This window comes from Choristoneura fumiferana, chromosome 4 (genome assembly GCF_025370935.1).
Source record: "Choristoneura fumiferana chromosome 4, NRCan_CFum_1, whole genome shotgun sequence".
NCBI classification, from domain to species: Eukaryota; Metazoa; Arthropoda; class Insecta; order Lepidoptera; family Tortricidae; genus Choristoneura; species Choristoneura fumiferana.
This window is the reverse complement of record NC_133475.1, coordinates 9,996,512-10,022,671: the sequence shown is the minus strand read 5'-3', so window position 1 is coordinate 10,022,671 and position 26,160 is coordinate 9,996,512. Positions and strand designations below refer to the sequence as shown.

Sequence of the window (26,160 nt, the reverse complement as noted above, 5' to 3'; positions counted from 1 at the left end):
GATTCGAGAAGTAATGAATAGATGTTTATGTCTAAAAGCTTTTTTGATATAACATCTGTCTTCGTATGAGGAAGTTAATAATTTCGATTAAAAATATTTTTGAAACTACGCCTAATATTATCTACTTCAAACCATTGCAACAGTAGGAATCATTTTCAGAGGTAGTCTTCAGTACAAGTCAGTGTATAAAAGTAGATGCCGAAACTCTAAAAACTTTATTGAACTCTTAGCTCGTTTTTTTACAATTTTACGTTTATCTGTTGTGGTTTGTAAAGATGTGTGTGCCTTTATAAAGTTTCTTTCATTATTATAATGTGGTTGCAAATAAAAACTCGTGGTCGAATGAAGTTAATAACCATAGATTTCAAGTCTTATATGACCACATTCCATTCATTTAACCCTATCTGCATCGTCAATAGGCACCTGTTCAGAATTCCCATTAATCTGCGACCAAGCGGTACATGGTTAAGCTCTTTGCTCGCAAACTTACTTACACTTGGAACAATGGCCTGCACAATTTGAATTTCCTTTATACCGAACTTCAACGGTGAACTGCTTCTTGTGGTATCGCTCGGATTTTATAACTCCACAAAGCTTAACATTAGCTAAATGTAGATTACCATTTTTTGTTAAAATTGGGCAGAAGAAGATTAAAAACAATCAAATTTGTCCGCACGCGAGACACAATGAGCTCGAAACATCAGTTAGTAAGTGGGTTATTATTTCGAGAGGTTCAATTGTGTTCAGACTCAAATTTTTAGTTATAAAATTAGAAATATATCGTTTATTGTTTTTAAGTTGCTTAGGATATTATCACTGAAACTTGTGGTAAATACATTTTATTCTATTTTATCTTTTTTTCCACAATAACTTAAATTTTCTGCACAAAAGTCAGTTACGTGGTCAGGTTCGGATTATCCCTGATTACTTTGTAGTATTGTAAAAAATACAAGGTATAGATAAACTTGCTGTTTAAAACATGGATTGAATGTTCATAATATGATATACCATGCATGCAAACATAAAAAAATTACGACATTGATAAGACTATTTTTTTCTACATTTCCCGTTGTTCCAAAATACACCATCATTTTCGTAGCCACACTTATTAAGTATATTTTAAACAAAAAAAGAGGTCAAACCTCCTGTAAATCCTTTTTTAACTATAAGCAACTTTGAAAATAAGACTGCGTCAATATAACGTATAATGTTTATCGCAAGTCATAATTATTTATCTATAATTAATGTAATAAAGGTTCAGTTAGATTTGCGTCAAAGATCGAGCGTCATTTTCGTTACGGTTGCGACTTGGTAAGTATTGGGTAAATAAATATAATGTTTTACTGGTGCTGTGTCATTTGCAGTTAAGTTATTCAATATTGATTTCATTTGCTTCAAACCTATAGGATATTTACTGCAGAGCCGCGAAAGTAAGAGCTTTTCAATTTCGTGGTCATCATTTTCGTGGTCCTATGGGCCACGAAACTGATTAAAGACCACGAAAAAGATGATTTTCCCTACAAGTAGAAAAAATTCAGAACACTTTTATAGAATTTTCTGCTTTTTACAGTGTAATCGTTTATGCCGTTATTGATTTAATTGATTTAAACGAAGAATGGTTGACCGTCAACAACATTTGCTCCAGGTGTGGTTATAGGAATTATGACCAGTGCGTCGCCAATTTTGTTAACTGGCGAGAGGTTCAAGAATTATTTTGCCCTGAATGTGCGTGTGAAATGTATATATCTAAATATTAAAAGAAAACTTCGTCATTTAGAGGAGCATTTTGTTGTGTTGTTTCGTTTTAACATAATTTCGTTCTGGTTTACCGTAGACCTGCACGGGGGGGGAAGGTATTGAAAACTGTTTTGGTTTGTGAGTTGAAGTTATTAATCTTACTTTAATTAAGTAATTTCTAGATAGTATTTAAAAGGATACAAAAATGACAATTTGAAGTCGTCATTTTCGTGGTCAAGTTTTAATTTTTTTTTATATAGATATCGATTGTCTATTTCTGTTGATACCTGATTAATTAAATAATGCTTATTCGTTTTCTCATTATGATCGGATTTTCATTCAAATAGTACAGTTATAAGATTTTAAAATAAACAAAATGTTCTTTTTCGTGGTCTCGATGCTCATTTTCGTTACCGTTAAAATTGGATTTTTGCTTTTTTTAACCAAAATAAACTTTATCGATCTCTTATAATATAAAGCATCTTATCGGTACATATCCTTATGTTCAAAATAAAACAGACCACATCAAAATGTGTGTTTTTATTTCTGTAACATTTATCTTACACCTCAAATAATTACCCAAGTATAGTTACATCATGTTTTAACTTTTTGAGTAGTTCATCAAAATACTTAACTTACCTATTTGAAACATACCTTGTCACTTCGTCCAAAGACAGCATCCCTCGATTTAACTAAGTAACACTAGCAAATTAAATCTTGTGATTACAAGTTCATTGGCCTAACTGTCTCCCGGACAAGAAGAGCGCACGACAGCCGATACGATTCCTCAGTTCGGTTTACGTAAGATTAATATTCCAAGCAAGCGCCAGCCCCTCACATGACAATAGGCGTGTGTCCTCACGCGCATGCATTTTCGAATAATGCCCATAGAATGATTCGATAAAATTGCCTATAACACACCTCAAAGGCTCAGTATCACTTCTGACTTTCTAACGGCAGTGACATTGATTCAAATCGTCTGCTTATTCTTAAGAAACTCTGGCCAACGTACTTTAAATATGCCGTGTTTACCTTAATTATGTCATCAGTGTCGTTCTACTCTCATTTAGTAATTAACTTTTTTATCCATAATTTGTGCATCATTAGTTTTTTATAGTAGTAGTATTTTTGTATTATTCCGCCAGATAAAAAAAAGTATTTGTACCTACTTAAGTTTCGTGTGGTTTGTGTCGGGTTGGGGTAAAGGTGACCTACCTCAATGGTATAATTGTGTTCATGTAAGGGTGCGTTGTGGCGTAATTTAAGTGTGAATCAGTGTGGGTCGGGGTGGTTTCAGGAAGAGGGGGAGGTGTTCCTTCCGGAAGGGAGCATGCTGAAGTTTTGCTCTCCGGCGGCTCGGCGACGAGAACCGAACCCGGTTTGTAACCGTTCTACATTTTGCCTCCAAAAGTGCGAAATGTTTTGTAAATGATACTTGAGATAAAAATAAATTCGACCGAAGTGGGTTACGCAGACACGAACGTGATCAAAGTGAATTCAAATATCGCACCGTTACGTTCGCATACAAATGGCGGATATTTTTTCTTTAAGCGTAAAAGAATAAAGTAAATACGGTAAAAGGTATTTGCGAGATTATCTGGTATTTGCAAACAAAAAGCTTTATACATTTGAAATGTTGGGGACATAAGGGAAAAGAACGTTCGTTACAGTCTATCATATCATGTCGGCCTTTATATGTCCCATTGTTTGTTGGGCACAGACCTTCACTCAGAATGAGAGCGCTTGGACCGTAGGTAGGTGGGTTCTCATTTCGAGCCCGAGCTCCTGGTTCCACTGCAAACCAAAATTTGGAATTGAAAAACATTGAATTACATCAACAAGTTAAACTGTCCATCCTGAATATCGTCAAAAACAGAAACTTGTCCCATGATAAAATGGTCCAGTGATGGAGTAGTGGTATAGCACGTGGCACGGAATGCCGAGGACCTGGGTTCGATTCCCAGTGCTGGTCTTATTTTTCTGGTTTTTCTATGCATCTATATTACAGTTTGTATTTTCGATATAGGTTTTACGGGATGACCGTAAAAGTAACAAAAAAAAACTGGAATTGAAATGAAAAATACAAAAAGATTCCAAAATAAAACAATCCTATGATAAAATTGACAAATTGACCGAAAAATTACCGCCTGTCAATAGTTATAGGTAGTATTCCACCAATGGAAAAACGTTTTGGTCTTAATGCAGACTACATTCACTTATTATGCATTTAATTTTGCTCATAATTCATAAAAAGCAGAAAAAACTAGGTTCTTAATTTTTTGGTTCTTTGGTTCACTTTGGATGATATTTTGGACCGAATTCAAGATAGTCAATTCGTGTGGACGATTTTCCATTAGTACCCACTGAATGACAGTCAATCTTCTTCAATGTTTACTTGACACCTATCTCCATTTCCAGGTCAATCCAGGGCGTAAAGCGTCGCTCAGTGGTGTCCGCGAGGGCGACGTGATCTCGTCCATCAATGGACGGTCGACATGTGCCATGAGCAACGCGGACGCCCACGCCATGCTGCGAGCCGCGGGACCCGTGCTGCGGCTCGGGCTGAACGAGTAAGTGGCAGAACATGGGCCGGAAAACGACCCCCATGCATGGGTGAATCAACTTTTAAGATCTGTACCCATTACACCTATATTATACCATGACCGTATAATAGCAACATGTCAGAAAAAAAAATCTTCGTATTGAAAAGTGTGAGACTATGCCCACTAGCACGTTTCTTAACCAACCGTCACCGTCGCGTGTAATTTATGCGCTTGACATTCGGTTCCTGACTAGGGTTGCCAGATACAGACATTTCTTTTCCGGGACAATTCAGAGGGTTACGAATTGGCTCGGTTGGCAAATATCCGAAAATTGATAATTATTATTGTAAATCGTATATTTTATTTACAAATATACCATTATATCTTGGTGAAAACTTATTTACCTACCAACATAGCGCCGCGCACAGATGAGTTGAATTGACCTATCTGTACAGGTGTACACATCGTAACATTCGTAACCTACTCGTAACATATTAAAGAAAAACAAGTAGTATATATAGTCAGTGGTCGAAATCCGGGATATTAAAGTGTAATTCCTGGACAATCCCGGATGTCCCGGCCATGTGGCAACCCTATTCCTGACACGTTCTTATTACGGTCATGGCATGATATGGTGTAGTGAGTAGAGAACTTTTAGTGTGTTATTCTGTCACGTAACTCAGACATCAGTGATACCAAATACACACACTTTCTTAGAAAAATGTTTGCAATGTATTAGCATGTTTAGGAAATGAGCCATGCATTGCAGAAATTGCCTGAAAGCTGTGACAACTCCCAACTGCGGACTCCCAACTCCCAACCCCAACCCAACCATGGCAACAAGATAAACTAAAAAGTTTTTAAGTTAGGTAGTTAGTTTATAGTTAAGTTTTATATGGTTATTTTTTTTAATTCTTGTATTTCAAGTTAAATAAACAAGTTAATATACACATTAAATTACTTATGTAACCTATGGATTAACTCTTACTCTGATGTATAACTGTGATTTCAATTTATTTTCATCAGCGTTTTTTTTTATCAAATTTTTTTGTTGGTGGGGTTTTACAAATATACGCGTCAGAGCTGACTTTCATGCGAAATATTTCCATTATAACCCAGCACAGACGATGTAACTTTAGTATTTTATAATAGAACATATCGTCACTACTTTGAAAAAGTCTCGTATCTCAAATCAATACGTCAGAAAATTTGACCCTTAAAGCAATATTCATTAAGTTCACTCGGAAAGATCATCGATTTTGAGATACCAGCTTTTTTCAAAGTAGCGACGATATAGTCTTTTAATACATAGAGATAATCAAAATATTAGTTATTATTATTCAAATACCTAAATCGATCTACTTAATAATTTTTTTCTCATTTATTTCAATGTATTTGCAAATAAAACAATTTTAATATCTGTAATATTTTTTTCATTGCTTATTTAATTTTGTCATTTTTATAAACTTCGGTCCTAAATCGATTATATATAACATCGCGAGTTCACAGTTACGACTCAGAAAGCGCGCGCGCAAAAATCAAAGTCGTTAGTTCTAGCGAGAAAGTCGCTAAATTGGCAACACTGTTTGTTTATTACTACGTTTATGTAATTTGGACAGAGCAAGTACAGTCAAGAAAAATAACAGTCTGTAAAAATGTTTCAAAAAATTTTTAGCAAATACTTATTAAATAGGTACCAAAACATAACATTTATACTCGTAAAATAGAGCGACCAGCAACTTTAAAATCCCTATTTAAAAACGTTACTAACTTTTCAGACCCTTTTTTTGTGCAGGGGCGCGAACTATAATTACTACCCGGAGCGTAATTTATAGTTCGCCGTAGTAGTTATGACTATAGTAACAAAAAGGCTACTAAATTTCAACGGTTTGGCAGGGAAAAGACGGTCGTAAAACTTTGCCTAAACTGTAACTTTTCAGGATATCACCACTTTTATTCTTACGAGGTTTCCACTCTCTCACACTCAAATGAAATTTTATTGCTAACTAAATTTTTTGTTTCTTCTATTACTTTATCAATACATCATCATCATCAGCCTATAATAGCAGTCCACAGCTGGACATAGGTCTCCCCCAATGAGCGCCATTGTGCCCTGTCCTCGACTAGACGCATCCAGCTCCTATCAGCAGCCATTCGCATATCGGCACTCCACCTCGCCGGAGGGCGTCCCACACTACGTTTGCCAAGACGCAGTGTCCACTTAAGAACTCGTCTACTCCAGCGGTTGTCGGTTCTTCGACAGATATGACCAGCCCACTGCCACTTCAGTTTGCTAATTCTCTGAGCTATGTCGATGACTTTAGTTGTGTGTCGGATGGTCAATACATAACTAATATCTAGGCGGTTTATCAATACATTTGTTTTTATCTCTGTTTTAGTGTTTTCATACAAACTAATTTAGTCTTTTATATACTTAATAATAATAATAATTTAGCCTTTATATCCCGGAACTCCTTAATTTATTTTTCACCTGTGTTTTTTTTAATAATATATCCCGGAGTTCGGTGTGCCTTCTGGCAAAGGCCTCTATGAGAAAGGTACCTACAAACTTTGATTTTAATTTGACTGTCAATAGTTAAACTCATTTAGTTAGTCAAAAATGTGGGTCAATGCTGGTTAACATTAAGTCAGTAAATAGAAAACTTATTACCGTTTGTGACCAAATATATATCATGGGACAACGACACCAATATTGACCTAGTCTCACACTAATATTTTCATCAGGTCATCAAAAAAAATAGTTTACGCTTTTATTTCACAATCCTCTTACCAAATTACAGGAATTTCTCTACGACTAATTCAAAGTAAATATTTACACGTTACATTTTATCCTATCTATACAGAGCTGAAAATAAATCAGTCAGCGAATGTTATGAACTAACTTGGCTGCGTCTATTTAACGTCAGTACAGCAGACAAGGAGCATCCATATTTAGGCCTCGCCCGGCCTCAACAGTAACTTAATCGAAAAAGTTCTCCGAGCTTCAACGTAAACAAAATTACATCGAGCTTTTTGTTTTCAAAACTTACTTATTAATTATTTTCGCATGCTCACGCGACGAGTATGACAATGTGTATTTTTTAACCGACTTGAAAAAAAGGAGGAGGTTATCAATTCGGTTGTATTTTTCTTTTTTTTTATGTTTATACACCATAACCCTCAGAACTCCGTCATTTATGAACCAATTCGAAAAAAATTCGTTATCCTTCGTATAGGAATGCCTTCAATTAGGTCCCATAATTATAAGCACCAAATCAGGATTCTAAGGAAATCGAGGGAACTCTTCATATATTGTAGGGACATCTATGGGGATTTGGATATATGTATTTAGTAGTAACTCGTGCATTCCCTTTATTGAAAATCATCATTTGGTGAAGTGGAACTGGTGATGAAGAGCACATTTGACCAACGGGTCTACTACTCAATAACAAGTACTTCATGGGTTGGATTTTAATTACTTTAACACGGTGAAATGGAACGGGTGGTGAAGCACCAGAACTCCTCAATAAGAACGACTCTGAATCGGAAAAAGCCATCTTTCGTAAAAGGTGACGAGTAGTTCAACGTTCAACTTCTGCAGTTGACATTGAACTATTGTATCGTAGATTATTTACATTAAAAAGCGCGAAAAAAAAATTATAACAAAAAATGTAACCTAATACAAAAGACAATGAAAATAAGTTTCTACCAGTCTGAAGTCGGTGCCTCAGTACGAGCCAGCAGGAGTGATTGAAGCCCAAATATAGTATGTAGGTGAGGTAGACGACTATAGGTCCACTCCTGCTGGCTTGTGCTGAGGCACCGACTTCATACTGGTAGAAAAATATTTTCATGGTGGTAGTTGGTTTAATTTTTTGTTATATTTTGTATGGCTTAAGGAAAAGTGGAAACTAACGTTTTTATACAAATGATGATAACTTTTGGCATTCCACAAGTGTGCGGGCTTTGATAAATTTTTGCAATACAACACGATTCAAATATTGTTAAAAATACTTTTCACCAGAAATCAGCGCAGTTTTAATATATGTTGTCAGTCAAAACATAATTTAGGTTCACAAGTAGTAGGTACTAAGACAATGCGTCATCGTTGCCATGTCTGTCTGTTGTTTGCCCGCGGCTTAGGTACTAAATAGTCACGTCCAAAAGTAGTAGGTAGAATAAAAATAAAAATGAACTTTTTTTGGTAACTACCTCCTCTGCACGTAAAGTGGTGACAATTTCTTTCTCCCCCATTATTTTTTTATACTATACCTAGATAGGGAGTTAGGTGTCGTTGGACAGGTAAAACATTTACACTTAACCCCCTAAGACCCCGCGTACAAAATTTTGCACATAATGTCCAATCAAATGTCAACTTTTCTTGATTGTCATTAAGTTTAAAATTCTTGCATTAAACATTTGACACCGGGTTTCAGGAGAAATACAATTTTTTACAAAATAACACTATAGGTACCAAATACATAAATTGCAAATGAATCGTTATTAAATCCATAGTACATAACCACAAAACAGTAACGCTGCACCAAAGCAGCCATTGATTGCACATCGGCCTGCCACAGCAATGCACAGAGCGCGATGCGTTGCCTATAATCCGATCACACTTCACCGTTTCTCGCAGGGCTGCCAACCTTTGGATATACCCAGATTTGTCTGCATTTAGAACGTCAAAGAGTTTCTGTTCAATGTAGAATTGGGAGGTTGGAATCAAATTAAAGTGTCTTGCAATTTGAAGTTATCTTCGTATCTATGAAATTCCATACAAATAATATAAATGTCCAACGATGCGCTGTCACAATCGCATTCACCATCTCTTTCCTTATTGTCTAACACACTTGAAATTACAATCGTTTTCACCACCCATTGATTAATTTTATTTGACGGATAAATGTGATGCCGTCTCCGTCTTTTCGATCAAAGCAAACACAGACGGCATCACATTTATCCGTCAGATAAATTTAATCAATGGATGGTGGAACAGGGGGTTAGTCTTTTTATGATAACCCTACCCGTGCGTGAGGCATGGACATCAGACCGTTTGCAGATTAGTCAGACGCAAATTGAAGCACTTAGCTTAATCTCTATATGACGAGCCAAACGGACTTTCTCGTGTTACTAGGGTGATGTGCCTCTGCAAGATTCTGTCTGTGAAATACAAAGGCACTCCGTTTACTGGTATAGTTGAATCATTTGGTCAAACGGAAAGCATAATCATACCATAAAATGTCAGAATGTGTTTTTAGTTTTTATACTACAATTATTTATTTTAATTTCTGTTTATTATTATTCTATTGGCCTGCATCCACCGTGACGTCGACTGACTGATTGCATTTTGTATAATTAGCTTCAAAGACCCAGTTCCATAGTTTGGCTTTTTACAATAAGAGGACTAATCATGAAATGTAATACTGTCATAACTCAAAATTTGGGGCTGTTGTATACTGTGTTATGTATGAAAATATATATAATACAGTATACAAGAGCCCCAAAAATTAATTTATGACAGTATAACATTTCATGTGCGTAATGTTAAATGTCTTGTAGTTTGTCTAGGACATTTATTAATATTTGTTATTCTTCCCAGAGGCCGAGAGATGTCGCCCCGAAGAAGATCAATAGGCAAGGGCGGCGAGTTGAAAAGTAAGTTTCCGTACACAATTTAATTATACCTAACATATTATTTGCCCAAACAAAAATATATTATCTTGTAATATTAGTTTAGTTAACGGGCAGACGCCTTCTTATTTAATAACGCAAAACGTTTTCAACTTACCTATACTATACGGGTTTTCATTATTTAGTAGACAGACATTGCGCGAAACAGTAGTGTGTTTGAATGAATCCACGCAATTGAAAAAAAAACGGCTGAGAATCATTTTTATCTTGTCGAACTATTACATTTATAAACTTTTATATGGCATTACGTACGCGACTGTAGAGCGACAAGGTACCTTTGATCATTTATGAACACGTACGAGTACATGCATAAAATACTTGAAGATGGCACATATGTCAATCATAACATTTTAATTCCTATATGTATCACAAAATGAATTTATATATTTTTTAAATAAAATCTTAATTTTATATACCTACTGTTTGAAGATATCCAGCGATTAACGTTCACTCCTAATCTCACTTAATTAATTGGGAAGTTCCCATGAGACAAGAGAATTTCTTAGATGGATAGGTTGATTGAATAAAATATTTTGTAAAGAATATAACGAGAAGTTCCTAAGAGGCGAATCTAACAATTGCACAGACAAAATTAACTTTTTCTGTCAACAAAACTACTCTGTACCGACAGTCATACGTTGCTAAATCCATTTTATTAGCACAGATTACCCACAACAAGTGTAGACCATTAAATTTGAGAGATGTTGCCTAGATTTAATACTCTGCCTAATATTAGTCGCCTGGCTTATGAAAATCCCCTAGTGTATGACGTTACCTATTATACTTTATGCCGCAAAATGAGCAAAGCCCGCAACATTTCGAGAAATGTACATCAAGTAACACATAATATAATGTGCCTTCGTCTGGTATATTTCCTTTAGTGGTACCTCTGGTACCTACTTATCGCAGGTCGCATTATGTAGAGTTCATTACAAAGCGGTGACTTTATCGCTGTTTGCTTGGCATGTTAAAAGGAAATGGAACTTTCAGTATGAGGAAGTAAATAACCAGGACGATGAACAACTTAACCGGTGTTGAAGTTCTATTTAATTTTGATAGCCGAAAAATGAAACTCTTGCTTTTCTTCTGTATAATTTTCGTGACATTTATTTTTCGTGTATTATATTTGCTTTCTTGAGAACATTCCGCAGATTTTGAAATCAAAAAGTTAGTTTTAAACTTAAGTAAGTGTTTCTTTTGAGTCATTATTCGAGCGTTTCAACCGCCTCAATTTTCTTGGTCACATTTACTTAGTTATCAATGGGTTGTAGAATTTGATGACATTTTTAATTATTTTTAAGACGCCTTGTACTTCTACTAGATAACCTGTAAACTGTAACAGAACCTTATACCATGTCAACAAAAATGTGCCCACGTAAATCAAATAAAATAAACGCTCTAATAATAATGAAACTTTTAAACAACCTCATAAACTATTTAAAGAATATATAAATATCTATTGATTGATGTTTTTTCTTTGATTTCAGGACCTTCACACTTGCTAATGGAGGAAGCAACTCCTCAAGAACCAGTGTACGCGACGATCAAACCTCCACTGTCTCAAAACTGGCCTCCATCATCTCCACTGCGCTCGTCCCAGAATTCTTTACCTTCAGCTCTCAACTCCACGCCACTTGTTAAAGCTGCGGCCCCTGTAGACCCACCCAAATTTCATCCAACGAACCCCTTTTACACAACATTACCATCAAACTACTCAAGTGCTTCCAAACTTCCTGTACCAAATGGGAAGTCATCAATCTCTAGCTTAGATAGAAGTAGATTAATGAACAAATCCAAGGACGCATCTCCATACGATTATTACCCAGATTTAAAATCATCTCCGTACTTTTCTACAAATGACTATGGGTCTAGTAGCCAACTTAATTCTACAAATAATTTCATTGGAAAAACAAATGGATATGAATTCGATGTAACTAATTCTACTGCCAATGGCAAAAGTGAGATTTCTTATGATAAGGGTAATCAAGATAATCAAAGTCTTCCAAATGATAACTTTAATGAGATAAAAAACCCTTTTAGATCTAATCGAATAAATAGTGATCCCTTTGAAAAGTATTTGAATCCTGAACACAAACTAAATGGAAAAATTGAAGATGAAGCTATTAACATAACTAATTCCATGAGTGACAATAGCTTTCAGAAAACTAAAGAAATAACAGAACGGTCTACGATTACTGAGCATAAAATAAATGAAATTGAAAAAGTGAAGACAATTAAAAAAATATTTTTTAATGCATCCAGCGAACCGACTGATAAGCCAGCCAAAACCGATTCGTATATAAATATGAATGGAGAAAGAAAAAGCTTCGGGCTGTCGCAGCCACAATCGTCAAATGAACATTATCAAAGCTCGACAAAAACGACAAGTAGCGATCATTTCGCAACAAGCCCGACACAAAATCGAAACGACGATTCCAGTGCGACCAACCAAAACTTTACATCTCCAAGTGCTAAATATCACTTTGTGCATGCGAACAACGACGCCTCTCCTTCAGGTGAGTTTAGATTTTATCATTACTCTTCTTCCCTAATTCTAAGACTCATTATCCTGACCTACCAGATACCCTATAGATGTCAAAGAGCATAGACCATTCTTACCAGCTATGATTCTCTGGCAGGGTAATTCTTAACACGGCAATGTCAGTTGCTCTTCAGTTCCACGCATCACATACTACTTAGTTCTGCCGTCACAAGTCACGTATGCAATGCAGTTAATTTTGAGCGAGACGTATTATCTGGATGGAAGGGGGTGGGTCGTTAAAGCGCTCAGTTCCGATACGACGAATTTATGCCAATGGCTTTCCTGAAGCACGTCGCGCATCTACGCACCTTTATAAAGCCGACACAGGAATTAACGTTGCTAGATAGCAGTGATACAATTTATAAACAGCGATACGAGGCAGTGTATTATTATCTTTAACTACTGCTGGAAAGGTGTAACGATAAATTAAACAAAGCCGCCGTAAATTTGTTTCAGAGACTGCTATCCCTTCTTTTGAGCAAATTAAAATGACATATTTTATTTACGTTGCAGCTCGCAATTATCTTTAATAAGCTCCTGATATTTCCACCTAACTATGCGTCATGTCCACGGGTAGACTATGGAAGTTAATATTGTGTGGAACGATTCTTGTATGTCGACTGACAACTCGATATTCTTAGCTTTATTCTAGCTAGTTTTTTTATTGTGAAAGGGAGGCAGACAAGCAAGCGGGTCATCTGATGGGAAATGAACACCACTGTCTATTTTAGAAAGTATAAGCCCTTTTCTTGGGAGCCCCGATGTCATAGTTGTCAGGAATCACTGCTGACGAAAGTTGATTCCACAATTTTAGATGTTTTTGTAAGACCACTTGATCTAGAAAACATAATTACCGCACTTCTCTCAGCTTATAAACAGCTTAAAGTTAAAGAAAAAATTAAAAATAATAAATGTAAATTAATACGGAAAACGTTGGAAGAAGCACTGATTTACCAGCGATTCCTGGAATGCAGAGCTTCGTCGAAATATATCAAATAACGCCAAAGAGTTGCATCATTAGTGGAACTTTGCGAAAGTTCACTCGCTTAAAACTCAAGTTAGCAAGTCACGTGTGAGCCGAGAACTGTTCCAGACTTGTTTAAAGAGCTATCGGGTGGGTGAGTACCCCGCCGCTGAATGCAGATCACGGCGTTTATTTTTAAAGCAGTTTCTTTAAATTTTGTCAAAAAAAAACCCGAATTTTACAGTCAACTTCATTAATAAGTGATATTTTATGTACCTTGTCGCTTTCAGTCGTTACACAATTTCGTATGGCTTTTCAAACATGACGTTAAAGTGACAAGGTACAAAAGTGATCACTTATTTATGACGTTGACTGTACTGTAAGTGCAAGAAAATCGATTTTTATCATAATAGTTTTCAATTATTAGTTTACTTAGATGAAAAACGAAGTTTTAATAATTGATCTTAATAAGTATTAAAAAAAACCATTATCGCCCATTGGATTTGCTACGCGAACAATCTTCATTATAACTTATTGCCGCTTGTTTTGTTTCAGGCGCTTCATGTTAATAATGACGGTTTACTAATATGTTGCAAAAATCAAATGTCATAATTTCGTTTCACATAACAACCTTGAGCAGAATCATCATATCACCGAATTACTTTTTTCATATAAATTTTTCGTATACTTACAATCATTTCTCATAATTTCGGAAAGCAGAATATTAACATGTCATAATATCGATGATAATAATATTTATATGTACGAATAGTTATTACGCAGAAAGATATATCTCATAGGGGTCCATATTGACTCGCATAAAATCGATCCTCCGATTTTTTTTTGCTGCTACCAATTTGTAGCCAGAATCATCACTCTTCCGAATTATTTACTTCATAATTTTATTTGTCATAAATTTGTACTACTACCTACTGAGGTCATAATGGTCACTTATCAGAATATCGTAATTCATAACGTTGTCACTAAGATATGTTTGTACTCATAATGCTGGTTTTCATATTTCTTTCATTCATAATCATCAATTTTAATAAACTTGAATCATAAAATTAAAATATCGATGATATATTATTATCAATATGGAGGAGAAATAAACAAATATAAAAAGGGCCGGCCCAGATGATGATATTGATGAGATTATTTACTTAAATTGTGATTATCCTACTTTACTGGTGGCAGTTTGGTTCTGTAGGGGTTGCAGTTCTAACCTAACCTAACCTACTTTACTGGTAGCAGTATGGTTTCGAGGGGGTCGTAGTTTTAACTTAACCTAACCTACATTTCTGACATCTACTAAAACTTATAAGACGATTGAAGGTAAAATTCATGTAAAATTGATTTGCTGACGAATTGTTTTTTCTTTGTTACTTACATATATTGTGGTTAAATAATGTCTGCAGTAATAACATCCAACAGATGGTGATTTCTTCGCCCATTGATGGCGTTGTCATCGAAATACTTATTTTATCACATTTTTATTCACTAAACGAAAGCAACGCAGGCCATGATGGTATGACAGTGAAGTTTATAGCTACAAATAAGTCTGCTTTAAAAATATATGATAATGGAGTTTTATGAGTACAAAACAATATGCTTAAAAAAAGTATGACAAAAAGAAGGAGTACAAGAGATAATTATGACAAGTGCCATTATGGTTTTAAATGTTTCGGAGTTATGATCGGTAGTAATAGTGACTAAGTATTAATAGTGAGTATTATGACAGAAAATAGTATGACAAACGTTTTCGGAGTTCCAATAATCGGGGTTGAAAAATTATGCCAACTTTGGCGCACCCATCTCATAGTATTTCGTTTTCATAATGATAAAAAGCAGAATCAAATTTTACTAAACATTACTTGCAATTAAATTACGGTTATTATTTAGCCTAACCGTTATTGGTAACAGTAAGATTCTGGCGCTTTGCCGGCCGCTACCGCGGCAAGCTCGCTTCGCTTGCTCGGCTCGCGCGCTGTTGAGGCCGCAGTTCTAACCTAAGCCAACCTAATTATGTAGCTGCTGTGCTTTTCTGGCGCTACAACTGCTACTGTCACAACGCTCTTACTTTGCTCGCCTTAATTTATGGTAACTGTTCGTTCCTTGAACCATGTCATAATGCCATGTTAAGGACAGCACTATTTTAAATTCCGTATAAATACTATTGTATTGTTCAAGCTAGTACTTCGCTCTGCCATTATGCCATATAAAAATTGGCGATACTATTGTTCTGCTATTTAATATTCTGCAGAAGTATATTCGGCGATAACAGTGTTCTGCCATTTAATATTATGAGAAATGACTGTTATTTGATCTGATAATTATGCAAAGCAATGATTATGCAAAAGAATCATTCGGCTAAAAAAAAATGTGACCAGTTATGCGAAGTGTATTTCGGAGAATCGATATTATGCAAGATAAAGGACACCCAATAAACCAAAACCAAAAAGCCAAAATAAACCTTTCTTTCTTTCTTTCTTTCTTTCTTTCAATAATGACTTAAATTAATGTAGTATGATTTCCTCAGTAAACCTGAGCGGCAAAAGTTACAAAGTAAAAAAATAAATCTTTGAAAATCTCTGCTTGGTAGAGTTGACGTTATAATATTTGTACAGCCATCGCGCCAAATATATTATTTGTATGTATGTACATGTATACCTATTGTACGCTCATCTCATGATTTGTGGCATAAAGATGTATGATTTGTTGACATCATTGGTAACGTACACATAATATATTTTTGATCTTGACTGTAATTTTTTAATACTACGTAATAGAAACAAATTCTATTTTTATTGTTGTAGGTACCTACCCATTAAACATTGCCACATTGACCTTTGAAAGAGTGATATCCGGGGAATTAGGTACAACTTATCTACGAGCAAGTTTGATCTAGCGACCTAGCAGAATACATTCCGAGTTTATGACCACTTTCCGCCAGAAATAAAGCTGAGTGTCACTCGTTCACAAAGATTAGATTCTTATTTATCTTCGTGGATGTTGTAATAGTTTTTTTAAGAAGCATTTCTCATTGAAACGGAAATCATTCCCCAGAGGAAATCTATCTTATCCGCGTCGGGGCAGAAAATTATCTCCTCTCGGGTACCTAATTACTTTTTCGGCGGTAATGTTTATTGCTTTCTTTTGTTGTCGACGATACTTACTGGTGTTCTGTCGGTGTTCATATTTTCCATTTATATTGTCAGAAGGAAATTAGTTGTAAGTAACTATGTATTTTTGTATAAAAGTAAATAAATACGTTATTTATTAGCTACATATGATTATTGCGATGCTTTCTTGTCATCTGTTAACTTATTTTGTTAGATTAAAGTAGGTATAATGACCTCGTCAGGATATATTTAAAAATAAAGAACGTACTGTTCTTACAAAAGTGAATAGTTTAGTTTATTTATTTATTCAATACATCATTACGTTATAATTTAAATAAATACGAGTACGAAAGTTTAGATGCTTGTGACTCCATCACGTAAGAACGGCTCAACTGATGGGATAAATGAAATCAAGGCAGATAGGTAGTTAGTTTATAACAGGGTTAGCACACAAAAGATTCTTTTCATCCCAGAAAGTTTATAATTGCAGTTCCTGCAGGTTACTAATAATCAAATATATTCGTAGGCGACGTCGCGGGCATTGTGCTTTTATAAGTTTAAGCAGATATTCCATCCAATCCATTTTAAACAGATGAATACAAATATTAAGTCGCAGATTCTAATCCATATCATTAGTAACCTAATAGGTGAATTATCTAAATCCATGTCATAGAACAAATCACCATTAATCGTAATGAACAAATGATGTTACCTACCAAAGACCAAGGTCCCAGGAGTGGCGCAGGGCGCGTCGTCACGCTCTAGAACCGATGCGATGAAGTAGCCCGAATCTAAGATTGAGTGTCTCAGTTGACTTTGCCCAACCACCATCTAGACTCTGTTCCGATTAGTAGTCAAATAAAATCAGTGAAACCAGTGATTGTGATACCATGAATTCCCCATGTTGTAAAAACCCAGGCAGCCCCTACATCTTTCACCCCGTATCGGATTCCTCAGCCACCGAATCTGATGACAGTTCGCACTCGGGACGAGAAAAAACCGTCGACGGTGAGCCTCAAACGAGAAAGTACATCGATCCGAAACGAAGAACTATTAATAAAGTCAGCAAAAAGATACTAAGAGCTATTGAGAAGTTAACCTGTAATATTAAGAGGAGCAAAAAGGGAAGGAAAATCGTTGAGCCGACGCCTGAGAAAAATGGTTAGTGTTTTTTTGTGTACGTTTTGTTGTGTAGTACGCGCTCGTTTTCAAATTCACTTGCGATGTTTAAAGCAAAACACGGAAAGCAATTTTAATTAAGGATACACACCTACACGTTTATTTGAAATCGGTTGTTATAGCTGACTTTCAATTTGTTCTACTGAAGTTATAAGTTCGCTATAAGGCAGGGCGAGAGCAACCGCTAACAGCATTCTACAGGTAAAAAAAAGCGTACTTATATCTAGAATTGATTATCCAATTCCATCTTTCCGAGTTGTACAATTTATAGTTTAAAATAAAAAATATAAACATATTCTGTCCTAGTCCAAATACCACGCACAGGACTTATCACGCTAACACACACGGCAACATTACAGTGGCCGTGGTCACGAGTAGACTGAAGTGATAAGTCCTGTGCGTGGTATTTTGACTATGAGTGAAAATCACGAAAGTTTAGGACGTTGCATATTCTGTCAGTCAGTAACTATTACTAATTTAGTCTTAATTCAATTGTTATTAGGATACTATGGGTCTGAAATAAAGTATTTTTATTTTATTTTATAAGATAGGTTCTGTGTAAACTCGAGCCTGAAATTCAAATATATGAAGGAACTTCATCAATGCGGATAAAATAACACAGCGTCACGTTAATATCTGGAAAATATCATGTCATGCCTTTCCCCCAGGACTTAGCGGGAAACCTTTTATGGCCCCTTGTAAAAAGGCGTAAAGGTCGTAAATTCCAGACATGTGATAGCCAGATTGTGGCGGTAATAACTTTGTCCGGTGACATAGGTCACATTATTACATATTAGTATGAGATTCCCGATAAAAAGTAAATAAAAAACGTTGAAGGTCCGCCAACTTTTAATTGTTTTTCATTATTTAGAGAGAAATACTGAGCTGTTTTAGTACCTAAAGCATCAATGAACACTGAGTATGCCTGTCTATAATTTTTTAGCAAAAATTTAATTTATGAGCGCCTATTTTCAGAACATTAAAGAACATTATTTTCGAGAATGTCTGCCGCTAATTCCTTGGTAGAAATTAAAACATAAAAAAAAACCGATAGTAAGTACTTTGAACAAACACATTCTACTATGATCATTAAAATGAACTGTAAGTCATTTAATTTTTTTGCGTCATCATTTCAGTAATATTGTGGTATAATACAAACTTGAATCTTTAACATTAAAATATACCTACATTGTGCCATCCACGAAGACGCGTGATTTTGCCAAAATTAGACATTAATGACATTGAAATAAGTAGAGCCCGGAATTTTGCGTGCGGCTATTGACAGATTGTAGGGAGAGAGCACCGCATTTTATCGATGTTATCGACAAATCGATAGTTTTTTTTTATTAAATAAAATCTCAAACTTTCCGATGATATGTACATACTTTTTTCAGCGGTCAATGATAAAAAAAGTTCGAAATATCGGAAAGTTTAATCCGTTTAAATTGCTTTATTGAATTTGCTATATACGAATACCTTTTATAGCTCAAGAAAACATCCCTGTGAGACCACTTAACGTTATGTAACTTGTTTGCCTACCCTTTGATAAAATAAAAGAGAAAATATTATTCTGTATTCCTAGTTCTTACCATAGCCAATATAAAGTACTTTATAATAATAAATTAATAATAGTCCAAGCAAAAATATATTTATAAAAAAGTATTTATAAATACTTAATCAATTTACATTATTTTGTACAATTATGAGTTAAAATACATATAAAAACAAAAATAATTAACCTAAGAATTCTTAACTAATTATAACTATCAGCAATATACAGTGAAAAAGAATAAAAAAAAATATAAAACTAACTATGCTACTAAACTATTATGTATTAAAGTTACATTATAAATTAAAAAAAAACTATCGTTTTGTGGTGCTCCCTACCTACAATCTGTCAATAGCCGCACGCAAAATTCCGGGCCCTAGTAATAAGAACCACGGCACGCGTCATCGTGAATGACTACCTATAGGAGATTAAGACGGTCATACAAAATAACAGCAAAGTAAAACCGTTGCAGATATTGCAATTATGCCTTGTAGCGACCATGTAATGCCGCCTGGTATATTGAAGCGTATACTTAGCATTGAAGACGTCATTCATGTCCTACATCACATCACCATAGTGTATATTATATAAGCTAAAGCATTATGGAAGCTTATCATATTTTTTGAGATAAACGCTCCAATGAAGCGTTAGGGTTGGCCACTTATTTTTTGTAAAATTGAAAAAACATGTTTAGTTCGCGCTGTATCTCAGCTTATTAGGCCTTTTATTACTTACAAGCTTTTATTTAACTTGTAATTGTATGTAAGTATATTTGTATATTCGGATCAAATCTTGCAAGTTAAATTTGACTCGCTTCCCGATGTATCACCTACCTACCTATCTCCAAAACAAACAAACGTTTTATTTAAAAGAAAAATGATTTTATTTAGTAATAGTAAATCAAATCATTTTTACCTTTCAACATCAGCGGGGAATTTAAAAAATGAAAGCCCCGGTTTTGAAGAATCCGTGTTCAAGCAGCTATACACTGCACAATATTTCCTAGGCATAGTTATAATATCGCGGATTGTCTGGGGCGCACACAATTGAAACAACGTAACGCGGCGACTACTCGTCTCGACGCGTCACTCGCGACTGCAGTACCGCGAGACCCCCTTAGAGGCCGTGTAGAGCGCACGTCTACATGTGTGAGTGTGTTCGTTTCGATCGAGTTGTTCGTAACTTCCCTACTGCTTTAGCTCAACATCACGCTATAGGGAAGTACGGTCAAAAGCATAAAATATACATAACATTAGAAACCACTGAACTAAAAATAAGCATTTATTTTTTCCAGTTTTTCTTTCCTTCTGAAAAGTTGTGTTTTGTGCTTTACGCCCTTTGAGCCCCAAGATATCGATATAAAGTCGTTGTATTGTATCTAGAAGAAAATTTTGCGCAGCAATGGCTCACTTATGGTTCATAATCGCGTCATAATCAGAACCCGTTTCAACAAAAGCTACCTACGTGATAACACGTGAGGCATTTTAGTAACGTTTTCCCTAGTAAAAACAAAAGTTGTAATCGACTGTCAGCTGCCGTGAACTCACATAGGAGACTACAAAGTTAACGACGGCCAGAGTTATGGCGGCCATTGCCAGGCGTCTTGCCCACTTGTCCTGAGCAATAAAGACTTGGCGTCTGAAAATTACACAGCGTTTAAGCACAGTATATATAATAAGCTAAGGCAGTATGTAAGCTAGGCATATTTTTTGAGATAAATACCTACGCTCCAATGGAGCGTTAGGGTTGTTCACTTATATTTTGTAAAAAAAAAGTTTAGTTCGCGCTGTATCTCGGACGGTCGAATAGCTAAAAATAACTATTCTGAAACTTCCCTATTATCAATTATATTTTTCACCACTAAAAACGCGCGCTTTAAAAACGGCAAATAATCAATTCAATTCAATTTATTCCCATAACAATTGACATTGTGTTGAATATTAAAATCTATTAAATATATCCTCTTTTTAAATCTAAATGTACCTAATAAACATAATATAAAAAACAACAACATTGAGAAACTGCAAGAACGATAGTATAATTTAAACTATCATTAATAAAATCACTTACAGCTTTAAACGAATAAACCCTGAGTCGTCTTTTAAACAATTTAAGTCAGTGGGAAATACCTACCTATCACCAAAACAACCAAACGTTCTATAGCAGTCTATAGCGATCTGCAGTACCGCGAGAACCCCTTCGGGGCCGTGTAGAGCGCGCGTCTGTGTGAGTGTGTTCGTTTCGATCGATTTGTTCGTAGTAGCATCCATACTGCTTTAGCTTATATTATACTGTGGTTTAAGGTTCAGACGCTTCTAAAGTGCGAGGTCACCTTCTGGAACCTTCTTACCAGAGGCTGTATTGCCTAACGTTTCTGACGCTCGTGATCGCAATCAAACGACCGATTCCGCATACAAAAACAGTCATTTGATTGCGATCGCGAGCGTCAAAAACGTTAGACAATACGGCCTCAGTGTTTTTTCATTTGACAGTGACTTCTATAATCTACTTGTAAAAGAAGGTAAGCAGCCATTTTGGTTTATCTATTTGTAAGCACTACAAATGGCCGCTTCGTCTGTGGCCACTTTTAAACCCAATTTAGACTTGCAAGATAAAACATGCAAGTCACATTACAAAGCTGTGCTCGATGAACTACCTAGTTCGTCCTCGTTCGCTTTACGACCTCGCAATGTAATGCAACTTGCATTGTTATTGCAGATCTAAACTGGGGCTTACACAAAAAAAAAATTGTAACGTACCTACTTTAGAAGCCAAACTGAAGGTCGAAATTAGAGAAAATTATAATCAATCATACCTAACTTACCTAAATAAGAAAGTGTCCTAGATTTGTACATCCAATATATTAAACGCACGCAACTTTTAATCGCCGGATAAAATAAATATTTCTGTGGTATCCATAAAACTTTTATCACGCGAGTAAATTAGGATGCAACTAGTTAAAAATAAAAAATAGTACCTACGACAGCAACGTTCAAAACGAGATTCAAATTAATATCTCAAGCGCTTCTGTAAAGCAAATTAAAAACTATAATAAATAATAATAGATAAATAAATATCATGGAACAATTTACACACATAGACATAGTCCCAAACTAAGCAAAGCTTGTACTATGGGTACTAGGCAACGGATAAACATACTGATATACATATATACATATTAAACACCCAAGACTCGAGAAAAAAACATTCGTATTATTCACTAAATATCTGCCCCGACCGGGGAACGAATCCGGGACCTCAAGCTTTATAGTCAGGTTTTCTAACCACTGGGCTATCCATCCATCCATCCATCCCGGCCTATATACGTCCCACTGCTGGGCACAGCCAGGACAAGAGGGCTTGGGCCATAGTTCCCACGCGGGCCCAGTGCTGATTGGGAACTTCACTGGGCTATGCGGTCGCCTAAACTGTCTCTTGACTAAGTCTAGTTTGGTAAGACCCGACTTGTCCACTAAAGTAGTACTTTTTAAGGTATACTAAAACACAAATGGGGCAGCGCTGCGTTTACGATCCTCTCTTGCGAATAAACGGGTGCTTGGGCACATACCTGCGTGTCCCAGGATAGACGCAGTAGTCATACTCTGCAAACAACCTTTGAAATTGAAAATATACTGCCTTTTTTTTCAGATTTTAATGCGGTAACTTTTTTAGTGGATACTGAGCGTCTCAGATGAATAAAATGTTAAAGTCTATGGTTAGCTTCAATGAAGAGGTCAATGAGCCGATGACGATTATTGTCTATTAACCTTTTTCTGTCACTTCTCACTATGTCATTTCCGTACGAGCGAGCTCATCGTTCATCCACCATTACATCTAGGGCATATTTTCGTTTTCTACATTTTTTTTTACGGTACCTACAACGGCAAAACCCACTAGACCAACACTAGATACTGGCGAAATTGACATCCGATGTACCTACAGAGGCATATTTTTTTAAAAGTAAAAAAAACCTAGTACCTACCTATTCTCAATGTTTTGTCTTACTAACTACTTATATATAAAATTATATTAAATATAATGCCCCGGATAACTCACGTCTTAAATCGAGTTTAGCTCGACATGTTTCGGGCTAATCCGTAGTCCTTCGTCTTCGGAGCAACGCGACTCAGCGGCTGCTGCAACACGCGCACCTATATAAAATTGCATAAAACAATAAACTCTCAAACTTATAGTATTGACCAATGGTCTTACAGTTTTGGCTCATGTATGAAGGCTCATACATCTGGAAGTGACGTGTCACGTTGTCGTCGTTCAGTTTATGACCCTCGTGTGATCGCGTAATAATCACCGGTTATAGCAGGGTGCTTGCATTGCCGGGCTCGCATGTGTGCACAGGTAAGTACAACGTCTAATTACTATGAGTAGATCGCTGTAATAAAGAAAACTACTAAGTAAGAAACTGTTATATGTCCGCGAACCCCCGCCGAAAAACAAAAACGTTTCGTTCTGCTGTAACGCTTATCTTATGTGACAGGTGACGGTGCTGTCTCTGTTTTATCAAGCGAAAGAAACAGGGCGGCGTCATAATATTTATATATACAATAATAGGAAATTAATAAAGAGTGGTGATACAGGTGGTTACAAACTTCACGGCTGCTCCTGGGGTAAGGCTTTGCGTTTTTTATCATTCAGTCAGTCACTGTTTGGGGAGAGGCAACAAGACAATAGAGAGATCTATCGTCAGGCAGAAGTTATGCTTGGAAGCCAGTGATCGAAGGGAGAGGATCGAAAGTATCTGAGGTTAGTACAGTCGAATGCAAATATATTATACAGCCATAGCGTCAAAATATGTACCTATAACATCGACCTTATGTTTAGTGGCGTAAAAGTGTATAGATATTTTTGACGTCTTGATGTATATACATACATAAAAGTTATCTGACGAAGAGCTTAGAATTTCTTATAGTTTTTTTTTAATATACTTCAACTAGCTTTTGCCCGCGGCTTCGCTCGCGTTAAATTTGGGTTAACAATTAACATACATTTACTTTCTGCGATCCTTTTTTTCGTGTTTTGATTGATTTTTCTGAGGATTACATGGAAATAGAAATACAGTAAGACGTTGTTTTAGACAGATGGTGCACAATTTGGAATTTAAAAATCAACCTACATACGTAATTAATCATTCATAATTCGTACCAACTCTGAAACCCTGTTTCGCTGAAACGTTAAAGACGTTAAAGTACTACGCGTTTCTTTTGCCGGCGACTTCCTACACGATATAGGATTGTATCTCGCGAAATTGTAAAGTCCCCGTGGGACATGAATTACTGTTTTGATCTATTTTAATATTCTTAATTGTCAGTGAGAGTCATATTGTAGCTTTCTATTATAGAAAGAATTTTGAAAATCTACCCCGAAATAGAATTCACTTATTTTTATTCTGCGGAAATTTTGCATTTAAAAAAAAAGAAGTCTGTCCATCAGGGATATTGTAGCTTTCTATTGGTAATAGAATTATTTAAATCAGCTCAGTAGTTTCAGAGATTACAAACAAAAAAAAACAAACCCGACAAACAAAAAAACAAACAAAGTTGAGATATTTTCCTATTCCATGGGATTTTCTAAGTGCTAGTCTTTCCCTAGTGCACCTCTGTATTACTTTAGGTCCATCTATGCCAATTTCAAGTCTCTAGCACCAGTAGTTTTGGCTATGCGTTGTCTGTCAGTCAGCCAGTCATGGTACTGTTCAGGTAGAGTTAGGTATAGCATTATAAATAAATCAACCCTGAAGTTGAATTCACTTTTTGCTATCCCGCGGGAATTTTACGTTTTCCCGGAGAAAAGTAGCGTATGCCAATCAGGGATAATGTAGCTCCCAATTGGTAAAATATCTTTTTAAATCAACCCCAATGATGAATTTACTTATGTCGATCATGCGGGAATTTTGCATTCTTCTGTAGAAAAGCAGCCTATGTCAATCAGATACTGCAGATTACTATTAGTGAAAGAATTTTAAAATCAGCTCCGAATTTGGATTGTCTTACTTACTCTACCTATCCTGCGGGAATTTTGCATTTTCCAAAGAAGAGTAATCTATTTTATACCAATCAGCAATAGTGCAGCTTTATATTAGTGGAAGAATTTTTAAAATCAGTTCTGAAGTTGAATTCAGTTTTTTCTATCCCATGGGAATTTTGGATTTTCCCGGAAAAACGTATCCTATGTCAATCAGGAATACTGTAGCTTACTTTTGGTGAAAGAACGTTTAAACAGACCCGAAGTTGAATTCACTTATTTCTATCCGCGGGAATTTTGCATTTTCCCGAAGAAGAGTAGTCTATACTAATGAGAAATAGTGTAGCTTTCTATTGGTGAAAGAATTTTTAAAATCATCCCCGAAGTTGCATTCAGTTTTTTCTATCCCATGGGAATTTTGTAATTTCCCAAAGAAAAAGTAGCCTTTGTTATTTGGAGATAGTCATATCACATAATATGTAAGATTTTTTTTAAATTAACTCCGAAATTGAATTAATTTATTTCTATCCCGCGGGAATTTTGCATTATCCCGGATAAAAAGTAACCTATGTCAATCAAGGATAGTGTAGCTTAATAACGGTGAAAGAATTTTTAAAATCGGCTCAATAGTTTCGGAGATTCGACTACAAACAGAGAAGCGAAAAAAAATTAGATATTTCCCTATCCCGTGGGAATTTCGAAAAATCCTTTCTTAGTGCGCGTCTACATCTATTAAGGAATATATATTCCAAATTTCAAGTTTCTAGCCCCAGCGGTTTGGGCTGTGCGTTGATCTATAAGTCAGTCAGTCCAGTCAGTCAGTCAGTCAGTCAGTTTCTTCTTTTATAATT

General features: G+C 35.7%; 2 protein-coding genes across 6 annotated transcripts in view; one reads left to right on the top strand and one right to left on the bottom strand.

Annotated features, from left to right (window-relative positions):
- LOC141427433 (putative sodium-dependent multivitamin transporter) overlaps positions 1–26,160 on the bottom strand; it is a 214,150-nt gene that overhangs the window by 18,305 nt on the left and 169,685 nt on the right. The window lies entirely within an intron of this gene.
- CAP (Cbl-associated protein) overlaps positions 1–26,160 on the top strand; it is a 183,878-nt gene that overhangs the window by 35,405 nt on the left and 122,313 nt on the right. For 3 of the 5 annotated variants that reach the window (XM_074086862.1, XM_074086863.1, XM_074086861.1), the window contains 3 exons: positions 4,156–4,307; positions 9,883–9,938; positions 11,462–12,490. In XM_074086862.1, coding sequence (XP_073942963.1) covers positions 4,156–4,307; positions 9,883–9,938; positions 11,462–12,490 — 1,237 coding nt within the window. Of the gene's footprint in view, positions 1–2,722; positions 3,116–4,155; positions 4,308–9,882; positions 9,939–11,461; positions 12,491–17,423; positions 17,764–26,160 lie in introns of those variants that run through there. The other 2 variants (XM_074086864.1, XM_074086865.1) reach the window with 2 other exon arrangements.